Here is a 14530-nt window from a genome sequence, read left to right as displayed (position 1 = left end):
ATCTTCAGGTCTAAAATGAGTTTTTAAATGTGTGCAAAAAATGCAAAAATGACTCTGACGGTGAAAGGGTTAAATGATAAGTTTACCTTCAGGAACATGTTACATGTCTTACCCCGTAAGCTTTGTTAGTTAAAAAAAACTGGCTCCTAACTTTAACTGGCTCCTAGATTCAAAGCAAATTTGTCAAGCCCTGTTCCCTATGACTGGAACAGTTATATAAATGTGATGGAATTCCAGGTAACCAGAATCCAAGATAAATGTATATCTTGAACTACTTATTTTTTTTTTTTTTAGTTTTGGATAGAGTAGAGAATAGTTGGAACCATTTTCTTTGCCGTGTCCGATTGAGAAGATTTCCTCTCACTTCCTGTTGGGTCCTCAACAGAACTGGTGAGGGTTAATTGGTAAAAGGTTCCCCAGAATTTTTTCAAATCTCATGGCTGCCTGTCCCTTCCTTACAGACTTCCATTCAGTAAGTGTGTGGGATCCAGCAAACATGCCAGTTTCACTAATAGTGGATTGGAACACAGGGTAGAACTCTCCACCCATCCAGTCAGGGGCAGCATTCCCCATCTCCTGTGAGGAACTATCTACCCCTTGTGATGCCACTGCCCTAATAAGTTAGCAAGCTACTTGGACCCTTTACCAATTTATTACCTGAACAGATCATTTTCTGGATTTTAAAAATTCACTCTACATGGCTTGGCTTAGCATGGCTCCAGTCTTCATTCTGGTAATTCATTCTAAAGAGCTTTGTTGTTATAAACTGAATAACAGCTTTTGTTTGGATCAGAGTTCTTCTTTCCTGCCATCTACAAAGTACACTAAAAATTTCATCATTAGAACAACAAAATACGCCATTTAGCTTCCCCAATTTGCTCCCTGAAGTGGACCTAAGCTCAAAATTTTGAACAGTTTTAAAGAGTTAAACCTTCTGTGTGGAGCAGCTCCCCTCAGCCTTATCTGGGCCTATCTCAATCCAGCGATGTTGCAGGAGTGTCTCCGCTGCCTGTGACTCTCCCTCCTCATTGGCTGAGATGGCAGCATGGTGCCATTGGCTCCCGCTACTGTCAATCAAAGTCACTGTCCCCTTGTGGACATTGCTCTGTATGTCCCTTTGTTGAAAAATCTAGAGTGCTCACCAGTGCTGACCACACAAAACTTTTAAATATCCGAAGTTTTCTCAATCGCTCAACCGAAAAGGGTTCTATATATGATATAATGCCCATGTCATAAAATATATGTTGGTAAGACTAAACGACAGTTGAGGGTCTGCATTGGTGAACACCTTAGAGCTATTAAAGGTAAAGCTAAGATAAAAGGAGAGAAGAAAAATCCATGTGTTCTTCATTTCAAAACAAAACATGGAGGGACTACTGAGGGCTTTAAGCTTACATAGTGATGTTAAAAAAAGACACCAGTCCATCCAGTTCAACCTATATTGTGTGTGTGTGTTTGCTGTTAACATGACATTGTATACCCCTGTATGTTGTGGTCTCTAAGGTGCCCATCTAATAGTTTTTTGAAACTATCGATGCACCCTGCTGATACCACTGCTTGTTAAAGAGAATTCCACATTCTTACCACTCTGACAGTAAAGAACCCCTTACGCAGTTTAAGGTTAACCGCTTTTCTTCTAGTTTGAGTGAGTGGCCCTGTGTCTTATTGAATTCCCTTTCTCTGAAAAGTTTGTTCCCTCTGATAAAGTCACCAGTATGGTATTTGTACATAGATATCACATCCCCTCTCAAGCATTTTCACCTGAGCATCAATATGTGGTGCCTATAAATTGTATCTCTCCAGCTCCCTCTACTGTTCCTGAGGAAGCTTGTGTACACTTAGCAAGCGAAACACGTTGTTGACAGTATACCCTGATGGGGGTTCTGGACTATTGACCTTCCCATATCCCTCCTTCCTCTTGGAGACACCAGAGCTTTTGGGATCCACTATTACTTGACATCCACTTTCACTCATTCAGGTCAACTTTACCTGCATGGTCATACTCCAGCATTTATCTACCACGGCGGACTGTGTTGCCTGTTTGCATCATCTGCTGCCTAATTGAATCAGCTGATTCTATCTTACCAGAGTTGGAGGTGCAGCTCTGGCCAGCTGGACTTTGAAGTGCAGTCGTGATCGAAGTGTATGGATGATTTTTTTACTTGTCTGTATCATCTGCTGCTTCATTGAATCAGTTGATTTACTCATCAAAGTCGAAGGTGTAGCTCTGGCCAGCCGGACTTTGAAGTGAAACTATGATCGAAGAGAATGGATGGCGTGTGCGCCAGCAGTGAGTACTATCAGTGCCTCTCCGTGCCCCATATCTGGAGGACTAAATCTGGGGAGTCTGCCTTGCCTCTCTGCTTTACTATGCTCCTGTCCTAAGAGACCTATAGATTGCTCCAACTGCTTTTCTGTCACTGACACTGTCAGCCACTTCATTATCTACATCAAGTGTCATACCTTTTGTGGGTATTCGCCCTATATTTACTCATCTTATGAGAACTATTCGTCTGTGCAGCGTTGACGTTTTTTTCAGTGGATCCTATATAACCCTACTGTGTCTCTGTTTATTTTGTCTCATTTGGGACCGAACCTCCATTGATTCATTATGATGAATGCTCTATACTGTATTATACATAGTTTTTTTTGAGCATGAGGATGTTGGCTTAATTACTATTTATGGTAATTTGCACTGTCGAGATTCCTCGATTTACACTTGTTACACTCTTTGTGGAGTAGTTGATACCTTGCACAACCACTCGGGAGTATATCATACATGCTATTGCATTTCAACTGGTCTTGAGCTCAGATTGATTTTAACAATTGTTACATTTTTATGTGTTGTCATTTATGCTGTGTTTGGTGGAAGTGATGTTTCAATTATTCCATACATGTGTTTTATTTTCAGGGAATTTTTCAATCAATAAAGCTTTTTACTAGTTACATTACGTGGATCTTGTTTATACCCTTTCGCATGGTTCTTTTATGTGTTTGTTTTTGCTACATATTCTAATTGGTATTTTTGATCCGCATCTATATCTCGATGAGATAATGCTCTAGGGTGGTTTTGTTTTTATACCACCATTGCACCTTATGTATCTAGTGGTTAATTCTACTAGATTCTGTGTGTATTTATTTATATAGATAGATTATATATATAGATAGAGATAGAACAATGAATACATATCAATGAGTCTACCTTTCTAACAGCTAAAGGTAACCCTAAATTTGGAGTTTAGGTACATTTTATTTGTGCTGCTAAGCAAGCCATTTGTAATCCTGCCAAAGAGTTTTGCAACATAGACAAAGTGTGATGTAACTGGGGCTGCTACGGTACCCCTGGGGAAATGCATACATTTTGTGTGTGCGTCTGACGACATGCATATATATGAAACGCTGCAGCTGAGTCCTATCACGAGTCGAGTCTCCAGGGACAGGAGAGCTCTGGGAATCCTAGACATGCTAATCTCTTCATAACATCAACTTAGTCATGTCCGCCGCAAGGTGACTCAGACTGCAAAGACCTCAACGCTTTTTCCTATAATCCTGCCTGTGTCGTGTCATCTGTGAGCCAGCAGGGGGAAATCAGACTAATGTTAGGAAGTATGATTTAACAAAATAGCAGAAATATCAACTAAGATAGTGGGAGATTAAAGCTGAACTCTGAGAAATCTGACAGTTTACTCATGCTCAGGTTGCGCCCACCCTGCACAGGTTAACTTTCTCATTTATTCTATTTAGTCTAAAAGCAATTTTATTTAGGATGGCCATACGCAGTTTAAATCCCAGCCGGTTCAGCAGGAACTGGCCGAGATTCAAAGCGGTAATGGGGCAGGCTGGTACAACCAGCCTGCCGGATTCTCTTGCGATAATCGCTAGCGGCAGAAATGGCTGCTAGCGATAATCACTGTCTTCCCCCGGTTGCCCACCACTCCTGGGAGAAGACAAAGGCCCGGCATGAAGAATTCCCCTGTAAGCACTGTCTGTGTTGATGGAGGAATCAAACGAAATACGCTCTGTGTATAGCCAGCCTTACCCAATCTCCTGGCAGACAGAAATCCCCCATGGTGCGGCAGTGAACTGTTTCTCAACATCTTCACTTCCAGTGTAGGACTATTGACCCTTGATGATGTCAGGACTTTGGACCGCTAGATCCCAAGGGACAAGACACTGTGAGAACTAGTCTAGCCTGTGCAGAGGAGCCTACAGGAGCAGAGGATTGGATAAGTAAATGTACTTTTTCATGCCCCCCCTAGACCTAAACCAGCAGGTAACCCTTGCAGTGGGGGCTTTTTCAAGTTTCCTAGAGCTTTAAAATGAATTAAGCATGAGATATATTTTTTGTGACACTTCAGGCTGGGTTCACACTGAATTCAGATGCAGCTCACAGCAGGGGTCCGGTGCGTCCCTGTTCCCTGTTTCAGGGACAAATCAGGCCTAAATTCGGACCTGAAACGGAACCAAAGTCTCACATGACCCTTGTGCAATCTGCTCCACAGCCGCCCGGGGATGTGTGAACCGACTTTATTGAGAGCCCGTCACAGTCTCCTGTCGTGCGATTTGGATGCTGGGAAACCTGCATGCAATTCACATAAGTGTGAAGACAGCCTCAGGGTATTCATTACCTCTCATAGAGATCACAGTCCCCCCCAACATATTCCCCCAACAATCATCTTTGTTCACACTAGGCCTGAAACAATTAATCAACATAATTCATAGATCCCAACTGTCCCTCATTTTGAGGGACTGTCCCTGATTTAAAACAAAGTCCCTCTGTCCCTCTTTCCTCCTCATTTTTATCTCATTTTGGTCTGATCTATATTTCCCAATGCTAAACCTTTCATCCAATTTCTAAATTGTTGCATTTGTAAATTTTGTATATTTCCCCTTTAAGGGGGTGTGGCAGGGTGTGTGTCCTATGCCTACATACTTTTGCTAATAGGTGTCCCTCCTTCCCATTTCAAAAAGTTGGGAGGTATGCATTATTGATTCTAAAAATAGTTGTCAACTTTTAATTGATTAGTTGGTCAGCCAATTGGTTGATGATTAATGAAGAGAGATAACACTGCTCAGGCCAGTCAAAGTCCACAAATCAAGGTGGGGGCTGAACCTCGGCTCACCACCAGGAGAAGCATGAAAGAAGAAAATGGCACTACCAAGCTAGTGAACAAGAACGTAGCAGTTGTGTGAAGCGCGTCTACTGTTCTACCCTGCTGTACCTTGTACCACTTATGTGAATAAGGAACTTTTCTTCATTGGATTCTGTGGTGGTGTGCGACCATTTTCTTATTTTATGCTTCAGCCGATTGGTTGGCCTGCATACAGAATGCATTGTTGGTTAAATATCAGGAAATCCTGTACAGCGCAGCACACATTGGCAGGAGAAGAAAATGATTTAAAGTAACACTAAAGGCAGAAGATTTTAATCTTAATGAATTTTATGCATTAAGGTAAAAACTTTCTGTGACCAGCTCCCCTCCTAGCCCCTCGTATACTTACCTCATCCTGATCTCGATCTAACACTGTACCTGAAAGCAGCAGCAGCAGCACTGCTCGCTCTCTCCTCTCAGGACTCAGATGAAGCATTGGGAGTCGTTAGCACCTGCTGCTGTCAGTCACATACTGTGAGGAGGGAGGAGGGAGCAGGGGGCAGAGCCAAGACATACTGGGCGTGCCAACAGAAGCACACAGTGTGGTTAGGGATCAAGGCTGCACAAGTACCTCCATAGCAAACAGCTGGCTATAGGGATATTCTGAAGGCAGGAGGAGCCAGACATGCCAGTGTGGGACCCCAGAAGAAGAGGATCAGGGCTGCTCTGTGCAAAACCATTGCACAGAGCGGGTAAGTATGACATGATGGTTGTTTAAAAGAAAAAAACAAACATTTACAATCACTTTAAGGGCTCCGTGCAGGGAAGATCAGCATCTGAACCCAGGGAAGCTGGAGGCAATTACAATTACATTTCAAGTAAAAAGTTTACCAGTATTGTGCAATATATTTAAAATGGTTATATCCATGCAAAAAAGTCTCAACATTTAGTACTACTTTAATATACAGTGCATTGCAAAAGTATTCGGCCCCCTTGAACTTTGCGACCTTTTGCCACATTTCAGGCTTCAAACATAAAGATATAAAACTGTAATTTTTTTTGAAGAATCAACAACAAGTGGGACACAATCATGAAGTGGAACAAAAAATATTGGATATTTCAAACTTTTTTAACAAATAAAAAACGGAAAAATTGGGCGTGCAAAATTATTCAGCCCCCTTAAGTTAATACTTTGTAGAGCCACCTTTTGCTGCGATTACAGCTGTAAGTCCCTTGGGGTATGTCTCTATCAGTTTTGCACATCGAGAGACTGAAATTTTTGCCCATTCCTCCTTGCAAAACAGCTCAAGCTCAGTGAGGTTGGATGGAGAGCGTTTGTGAACAGAAGTTTTCAGTTCTTTCCACAGAATCTCGATTGGATTCAGGTCTGGACTTTGACTTGGCCATTCTAACACCTGGATATGTTTATTTGTGAACCATTCCATTGTAGATTTTGCTTTATGTTTTGGATCATTGTCTTGTTGGAAGACAAATCTCCGTCCCAGTCTCAGGTCTTTTGCAGACTCCATCAGGTTTTCTTCCAGAATGGTCCTGTATTTGGCTCCATCCATCTTCCCATCAATTTTAACCATCTTCCCTGTCCCTGCTGACGAAAAGCAGGCCCAAACCATGATGCTGCCACCACCATGTTTGACAGTGGGGATGGTGTGTTCAGGGTGATGAGCTGTGTTGCTTTTACGCCAAACATAACGTTTTGCATTGTTGCCAAAAAGTTCGATTTTGGTTCCATCTGACCAGAGCACCTTCTTCCACATGTTTGGTGTGTCTCCCTGGTGGCTTGTGGCAAACTTTAAACGACACTTTTTATGGATATCTTTAAGAAATTGCATTCTTCTTGCCACTCTTCCATAAAGGCCAGATTTGTGCAGTATACGACTGATTGTTGTCCTATGGACAGAGTCTCCCACCTCAGCTGTAGATCTCTGCAGTTCATCCAGAGTGATCATGGGCCTCTTGGCTGCATCTCTGATCAGTCTTCTCCTTGTGTGAGCTGAAAGTTTAGAGGGACGGCCAGGTCTTCGTAGATTTGCAGTGGTCTTATACTCCTTCTATTTCAATATTATCGCTTGCACAGTGCTCCTTGGGATGTTTAAAGCTTGGAAAATATTTTTGTATCCAAATCCAGCTTTAAACTTCTCCACAACAGTATCTCGGACCTGCCTGGTGTGTTCCTTGTTCTTCATGATGCTCTCTGCGTTTTAATGGACCTCTGAGACTATCACAGTGCAGGTGCATTTATACGGAGACTTGATTACACACAGGTGGATTCTATTTATCATCATTAGTCATTTAGGTCAACATTGGATCATTCAGAGATCCTCACTGAACTTCTGGAGAGAGTTTGCTGCACTGAAAGTAAAGGGGCTGAATAATTTTGCACGCCCAACTTTTCAGCTTTTTATTTGTTAACAAAGTTTGAAATATCCAAAAAAATTTCATTCCACTTCATGATTGTGTCCCACTTGTTGATGATTCTTCAAAAAAAATTACAGTTTTATATCTTTATGTTTGAAGCCTGAAATGTGGCAAAAGGTCGAAAAGTTCAAGGGGGCCGAATACTTTCGCAATGCACTGTAAAAGGCTTATATCCCCCCTCTACCCTTTACATAGATTCATGTCGGCCCCCTAGTTAAATACCCTGTATATTTTAATTCTGGGTATATTTATTGTATATATGTGTAGCACTACCCCCTGGAGGGCCGCTGGATTTTAAGTTCCCCCATTCCTGCACAGCCAGGCAACATGCATTTTCCAACTTTCATTCAGAGACAAAGAATCAGTCCATGGGCTTGTTTTTGTTGTTTTATTGGGGAAAACAACTTGAATAGGGATGCCTAACTTGACCTGAAGAACAACAAATGAAGACAGCTTCCTTCTCCCAGCTTCAAAAATTACTAATCCTTGACTGCCATCCCTCTGGAACAGCAACAGTCTTACTGTACCTGGCAATAGAAATTTCCCTTGTAGGATCTCTATGTCCCCTAGGTGGAATTCTAGCAAAGTTCCAACTTGAAGGAGCACTATGTTCCCTCTTTTGAAAATACCAGCCCACCTGGCTCCTTGGGGGAACGTCCCAGAACAAGGGATTGAACATTAGCTTATTGGCACTGTCCCAGAAAGCTTGCTGCATATTGCATTGGGTAGTCTTCTCCCTTTTAGGTCCTAAGGGTGTAGAGGTACTCACACTGTCCCTAGAAATCCTGCTGCTTTTGAGAAAGACTGCTATTCTCCTGTTGTCCATGCTAGCCAGGGTGTCCCCTAGAAGATCCCTCTCTTTTTCTTTCTTTCTTCCTTTCTTTCTTCCTTCCTTCCTTCCTTCCGCAGCTCCCAACCTTGAGACAGAGCCCCTTCAGCCCAGGGGTCCCCTCCCAGGCCACTCGACATAGCTTCAGTACTCGATCTTCCAACCGACTCCCCTGTGGGCCAGGCTCAACAATGTTTGTGGGCTGACCCAGCCACCCTGCCAAGCCTCCTGCCTCTCAGGGTTGGCCAGATTCCTAAACATTTACAGATTAGGACCTCCTGAACTTCACCCATTAGCTTGCAGAAACTTCTCTAAGCTTCTAGAACCAGGGGGGAGGTACTGGAGGCCTGACATTTAGTGCCCTCCAGCCTGACCTACAGTAACCCAGACCAATTAACCAGACTCACCTAGCTAGTGTGAGTCAGAAAATAAATTGACCTACTGTACACTAGTCTGCACAGGGGGTGCTACGCATGATATGTTTATATATATATATATATATGTGACAGGAAGTCAGGTAAATCTGTGGGTGTTGTCACAGACGGGAGATACATTTCTGCCTTGTTTAGACAATTCACCAATTACTATCAGGCGTCGGCTGCGGAGGTAGCCAGAAAGGTTTAAGGACGTTGGAAAGCATCAGCTATTTAGAATGAGGAAATTAAGGCCTCTATAAGTTATCCAGAGGATGACTACTGATTGCTGCCTCCGGAGGCTTTTTGCGTTAAGGAGAGCAGTGAGCTGAGAGAGACTTCTGAAGGTGAGGTGGTGTTGACTTTTTCTGTGTGAAAGGAAAACAAATGGACTATTGGTTTTCTGCTGTATGACCAGCAGTGTCTGCCCAGCAGTAGGTTGGGACAGACTCCATAGGTAGGTTCCTGTGTTGTGAAGGTAGACGCCCCAAGGGGCCAGGGTTTATTTTATGTTTGTTTGATTTATGCTGTTTGGATGCTTGCACTTGTTTCCAGCAAATTGGAAGAATAAACCATAGACCGTTGTTTTCAACCACTCCTCGGCTGTCTCTCTGTGTAGCGAACCCACCCAAGGGGTCACCCACACCCGCTACCGAGCTAACCTCTTACAATATATATTTACTACATTTACTGTTTCACAGTATAAACAGATGCCTTACAGTGGTGCTTTTCTGCTGTTTTTTGTACTATAAAGGGCTAATGTTTGTTAAACCCTATCATGAAAGGTGGTTCAAAATGCATGCTGCTGCTACTAAATGTCTTGTATACAGGCACCTGCCTATGACAAGGGAGTCTGTCATGCATAATATTATATTACAATCCTGTCTAAAAATCTGCAAAACCACATTTTAGGGCTTTTATTTTTTTTTCTTTAAATCAAAATTATGATCTCTGAGTCTGATGATATATATCCGATTGAGTGAATTAGATATTTTTGTCTCCAATAATATACCCGATTAATTAAATTTACCGCTGCATATAGCTATTCAGGAATAAATTGTCTTTTTTAAAACTTTACATAATAGCTAAATGATACGCTACACTTTAAGGTCTGTATCCGATTATTCGAAACAATATTCGGCCAATTAATCGATTATGAAAATAATCATTAGTTGCATCCTTAGTCTCATGCAGCTCCTACTTGTGTCTCTTGCAGCTCCTACTCATGTCTCATGCAGCTCCTACTTATATCTCATGCAGCTAGCTCCTACTTGTGTCTCATGCAGCTCCTACTCGTGTCTCATGCAGCTCCTACTCGTGTCTCATGCAGCTCCTACTTGTATCTCATGCAGCTCCTAGTCATGTCTCTTGCAACTCCTATGTATCATTTTTGCAGTCATACTTGTGTTTCTTGCAGCTCTTACTTGAAAAAGTATACTCACAATGTTATATGCATTCAAAAATTGTATACGGTTCTAAGTAGGCAACAGTCCTTCTTCCACACACTTAAATAAAGGCCCATATCTCCTAGAGATTAATTTGCCAAAACCAACCCCCTAACTTGCTGTGTTCCCACATCAATTACTGCAACGCGTGCTGCATAACGTTATTTAATAAAAACCACCTTGCATTGTCTTCAGGAACATGACTGCCTCTTGCATTAATTCCTGCAAAACTAATCTGGTTAATTGCCCGATCGATTTGACTCTCTGAGAAATGGCAGCCAGGAATCTGGTGGCCGCTCAAAAGGCAACAAAAGAAGGATTTATGCAAAGCATTTTCCTTGAAGACTGAGGAGGACTAGCTAAGAAGGATTTCCTCCGAAGGTCAGTATTGTTATTTTTCAGATAAGTTCCATCACCTGGAGGGTAACATGGCCACCTTCTGTGTAATATGTAACCTATCTAGTGATCTGCTGATCAGTGTACCAACTGCCAAGCTATATCATTGATATTCCCAGCTCATATAAACCCCATTTTGCAGATTTCACTGTTGGTGTTATAGAATAATCAAGACCACTGTCCTCTGTAGTAAAAATATAATCTTTTTTCTTTTACATTTTGTGAAATAATGAAAGGCAAGGTGGTTGAGGGACGCTGTGTTTCACCTTGCATGCTTTTTATACGAGGGAAACTAAGGTGGAATCTGGTCTGGGTTTTTTGGGCCACTTTTTGGTTGTGTGGGATCCAAACAGGATTTTGCTTCCCACTTGTGACCAGCAGCAGATGGGATAAATAAAGAATAGGGATGGGCTCAGGCGTGTTCGGAATGTAATCTCAACCCACCCAAGCAATCTTGCCAGGACAGCCTCACTGCACACCATCAGTCATAGGGTAATGAGGTATTTCCCGGCCCGCAGCTGCACAAACACACTCTGCCTATAATTGGTGGTGTGCAGTAACAACTTCCTGGCAGGATTGCTCAGGTGGGTTGGGACTACGATCTGAACACGCCTGAGTCCATCCCTAATACAGATGAGCTGGAGCAAGAGGGTGCTCTGGCCTGGGACTCAGGAAGCTACCTGAGAAAGAGCTACTCGTAGAAATTGGAGCTGGAAAAACCATAACCCCCTTCATATTTCTCTCATGACAAGTTGCCCTCAAAATCAATCTGTACCCCATTTTGAGGTTTCAAGCTAAAACTACAAACTAACAGCAGACTCCAAAGTCTGTTACCTTTAAACCGTACATGTTCTTCTGTGCACCTCTCTGATTTAACTTTATTTTGTTAATGGGATATCACTGCTTGAGGATTGCAATTACAGTGTCCAATTAGTCTGCTTCAGCGGTCAGTAAATAATACATTCTCATTGGACAGGTAAATACCAGTTGGTGGAGCCTAGTCAGTAACAGGCCCCAGTAACAAAGTGAAACTAAATCAGAGAGGGGGTAATGAAGCGGCTTTATAAATATAGATGTAAAAACAGACATCTTGTGTTGTCTGCGCTAATAAAGGATTTTCAGATTTAAAAGTTTAAAATGAAGTAAGGTTCACTTTGATCCCCTCATTTGTTACTCCTGATCTTTGAAATTCACTGACTTAAACACACACACGCTGCTGGAAGATATCTGGCCCCTTCCAAACTTTCTTTCTGCTGTTCTTGACGGATTGATTTCATATTGTGACTATTCTGTGAAGCATCCTCTTTTTCAACCTTCCATCTAAATCTTCCTTCAGCGCTTCAGCACAGATCACTGGGGAGGAAACTTATTGCACTGGGCCACCTCTGCAGTTTAATCAATCTTTTTTTCTTTGTAATTCCAGCTACAGAACAAAAATATACAGTCAGAGGTTGAAATGTGCAATGTCAGGGGCCTGTCGACAACCTCACATTATCCAAATTTTCTAAAGCTGTTTTATTGTTCCCAGTAAAGAAGGAAGCTGGATGCAATTTTGTTCATTCATTAACCCTCACCCAGGTTTAGTGGTTTTGCGCTACTGTGTGAGACTAATAGGACTTGCAATGAAAAATTATCATTGAAAGGGAATATATGGTCTTTAATATTTTCTGAATAAACATGTCAAAGCTCAATGTAGATAACACAGTGAGTCAATCAGAAGCTGAGCCCAAGCATTGATCTTGCTGTTTGACAGGGATCTAATGTCCCGACACCGTGGCTGTGTTTGGGTGCCGCCAGCCACAGGAAACCTGAAACTGCTGATGAGTAAGTATTATACAATTGTTCTGAGCAGTGTTAGTTGGAAGATAGCCAGGTATTCTCTATCGCTTTAACTTCTGTCATGTAAATATGACATGGTGGCTTTCAATTGGACGTGTGCTTTGCCCATCCAGAGCAAAATAAAAGGTTCTCTTAGCTTACCCAAGCTACACATACTCCTCCTTTTGCTCTGCTGCCACATTATTTGATTGTTGATAGCAAAGAGACAGACCAAGTACTTCCAGATATGCATGTGTCCCACCTCCATTACTCTTATGTAAAAGCTCAGCTTCTTGTTTATTGGCTGCTCAGTCACCCAGTGCTATCATGTGAGCATGAGCAGAGAGTCCTTAGCCATCTATAAGCATTAAGTTGTGACTTAGAACTTCCTCTACTCTGTCCTTGCAGCTTCAAAGAGTGGCAAATTATATGTGCTGCTGCGGATGAGGCATTGGATCACAGTAAGGATCTGCTACATTATATATGAAACCTATTCAAATTATTATTTAGTACTAGTGAAATCTTTTTTTTTTTTCCTAGGATTCTGGCAACAGCCGGCACAGACTTTGACCTGCGAACGTTGAGAGCGGTGAGAGTGCTGAGACCCTTGAAACTCGTCTCCGGGATTCCCAGTAAGTTATATTGCATTGTTCTCCTTAATACATTTCATAGGAAGAAAGAGAACCTCTTGGGGTGGAGATGTAGGAGCCACCATCACCGACTTAAAAGTGCAAGACACAGGGCTTTCATATATAATCTTTTATTACCACTTGTTAGCCCAAAAGAGGTATACAGGCCGTAATTTCCAATGTCGCTGTCTGCCTGACAGATGCCCAGCTGTATCTACACTCACAAGTCCCCATCACCACTTTATGCAGCCCAGTTGTATATACACTCCTCTGTCATTCTCCTCCAGTTTATGGTGGCCATCTGAACCTACACTGCATGATGCCTGTCACCCCGTGGCAGAAACACTCAATTCTAAGATGCCCAGCTGAATCTACACTCCCTGGTCTCTGCCGCCTCATGGCAGATATACTGTCCAGCTTATGGTACCCAGCTGTATCTACATTTCCCATTCTCCAAAAGTGGTATACAGACTGCAATTTTCAATATCCTTGTCTACCTGATAGATGCCCAGCTGTATATGCACTCACCAGTCTCCATTAGCCTATGGAAGGTGTATTGTTCACTTTAAGCTACAAAGTGGTATCTACACCCCAATGACGAATATACTGTCCAGTTTAAGGAGCCCAGCTATATCTACACTTCCGGGTCCCATCTACCCCATGGAAGATATACTGTCAAGTATATGGTACCCAGCTGTATCTTCACTTCCCTTTACCCAAAAGGGGTATACAGCTTGCAATTTCTAATGTTACTGGCCTCCTGACAGATGCCCAGCTGTAGCTACACTGACTGGCACCCACCACCCCATAGAAATGAATAATTTATAATTTTGTAACATCTCAATAAAGTTACAACAATAAAAAATGTCTTGCATTATAACAATGCAAAGTACCACCCCTGATTGCTCCCACACAACAGACAGCCAGTTTTTAAGTGCAGGCTGGTGTGAATGAGCAATAAATTGTAATACTCATAAAGCTTTGCCAGGAACAACACGCAAACATTGTGCAAATGCAATGACATGCAAAAATAATGCTAATTTAGATGGGGGAAAACGCTACAGCTTTATTCACATTTAATTTTTAGGCAAGGCAATAGTTATGTTATCTTTCAATCTTATGGTAACCAAAAATACCAGCTGCAAGTAACATATGGCAGCAACCAACTGAATACCAAAGTCAAGAAAGCCTGCCTCACTTTAAAGTGTATCTCTAACCAAAAAATGTTTTCTTTCTCATCCATTAAGGGAATCGTAAATTTACAAACAGTCAGGTTATACTGCCACCTACAAGAGTTCATGTCACTGACAAACATAAAACTTGTAGGCCATCTCCCCAATAACCCCTCAGGTTAAACACCTGTTTTCAGTTCTGCTGAAAAAGCCAAACATTTTTCCTAACCTTTCTTGTTTCGTAGATTTTTATTTTTCCCCTAATGATTTCAATGAAGATTCCTTGCTACACAACTGCT

At 42.1% G+C, this 14530-nt stretch overlaps 1 protein-coding gene across 1 annotated transcript in view; it reads left to right on the top strand.

The window, feature by feature from the left end:
* The window catches only part of CACNA1B (calcium voltage-gated channel subunit alpha1 B), a 450568-nt gene that overhangs the window by 178521 nt on the left and 257517 nt on the right, over positions 1 to 14530 (top strand). The window contains exon 4 of the mRNA XM_082263407.1: positions 12971 to 13062. Coding sequence (XP_082119533.1) covers positions 12971 to 13062 — 92 coding nt within the window. The remainder of the gene's footprint in view (positions 1 to 12970; positions 13063 to 14530) is intronic.

Source organism: Pelophylax lessonae (genome assembly GCF_965119305.1).
Source record: "Pelophylax lessonae genome assembly, chromosome: 7".
Classification (NCBI taxonomy): domain Eukaryota; kingdom Metazoa; phylum Chordata; class Amphibia; order Anura; family Ranidae; genus Pelophylax; species Pelophylax lessonae.
The sequence above is the reverse complement of the archived record's forward strand: the minus strand, read 5'-3'. Positions and strand labels throughout refer to the sequence as shown.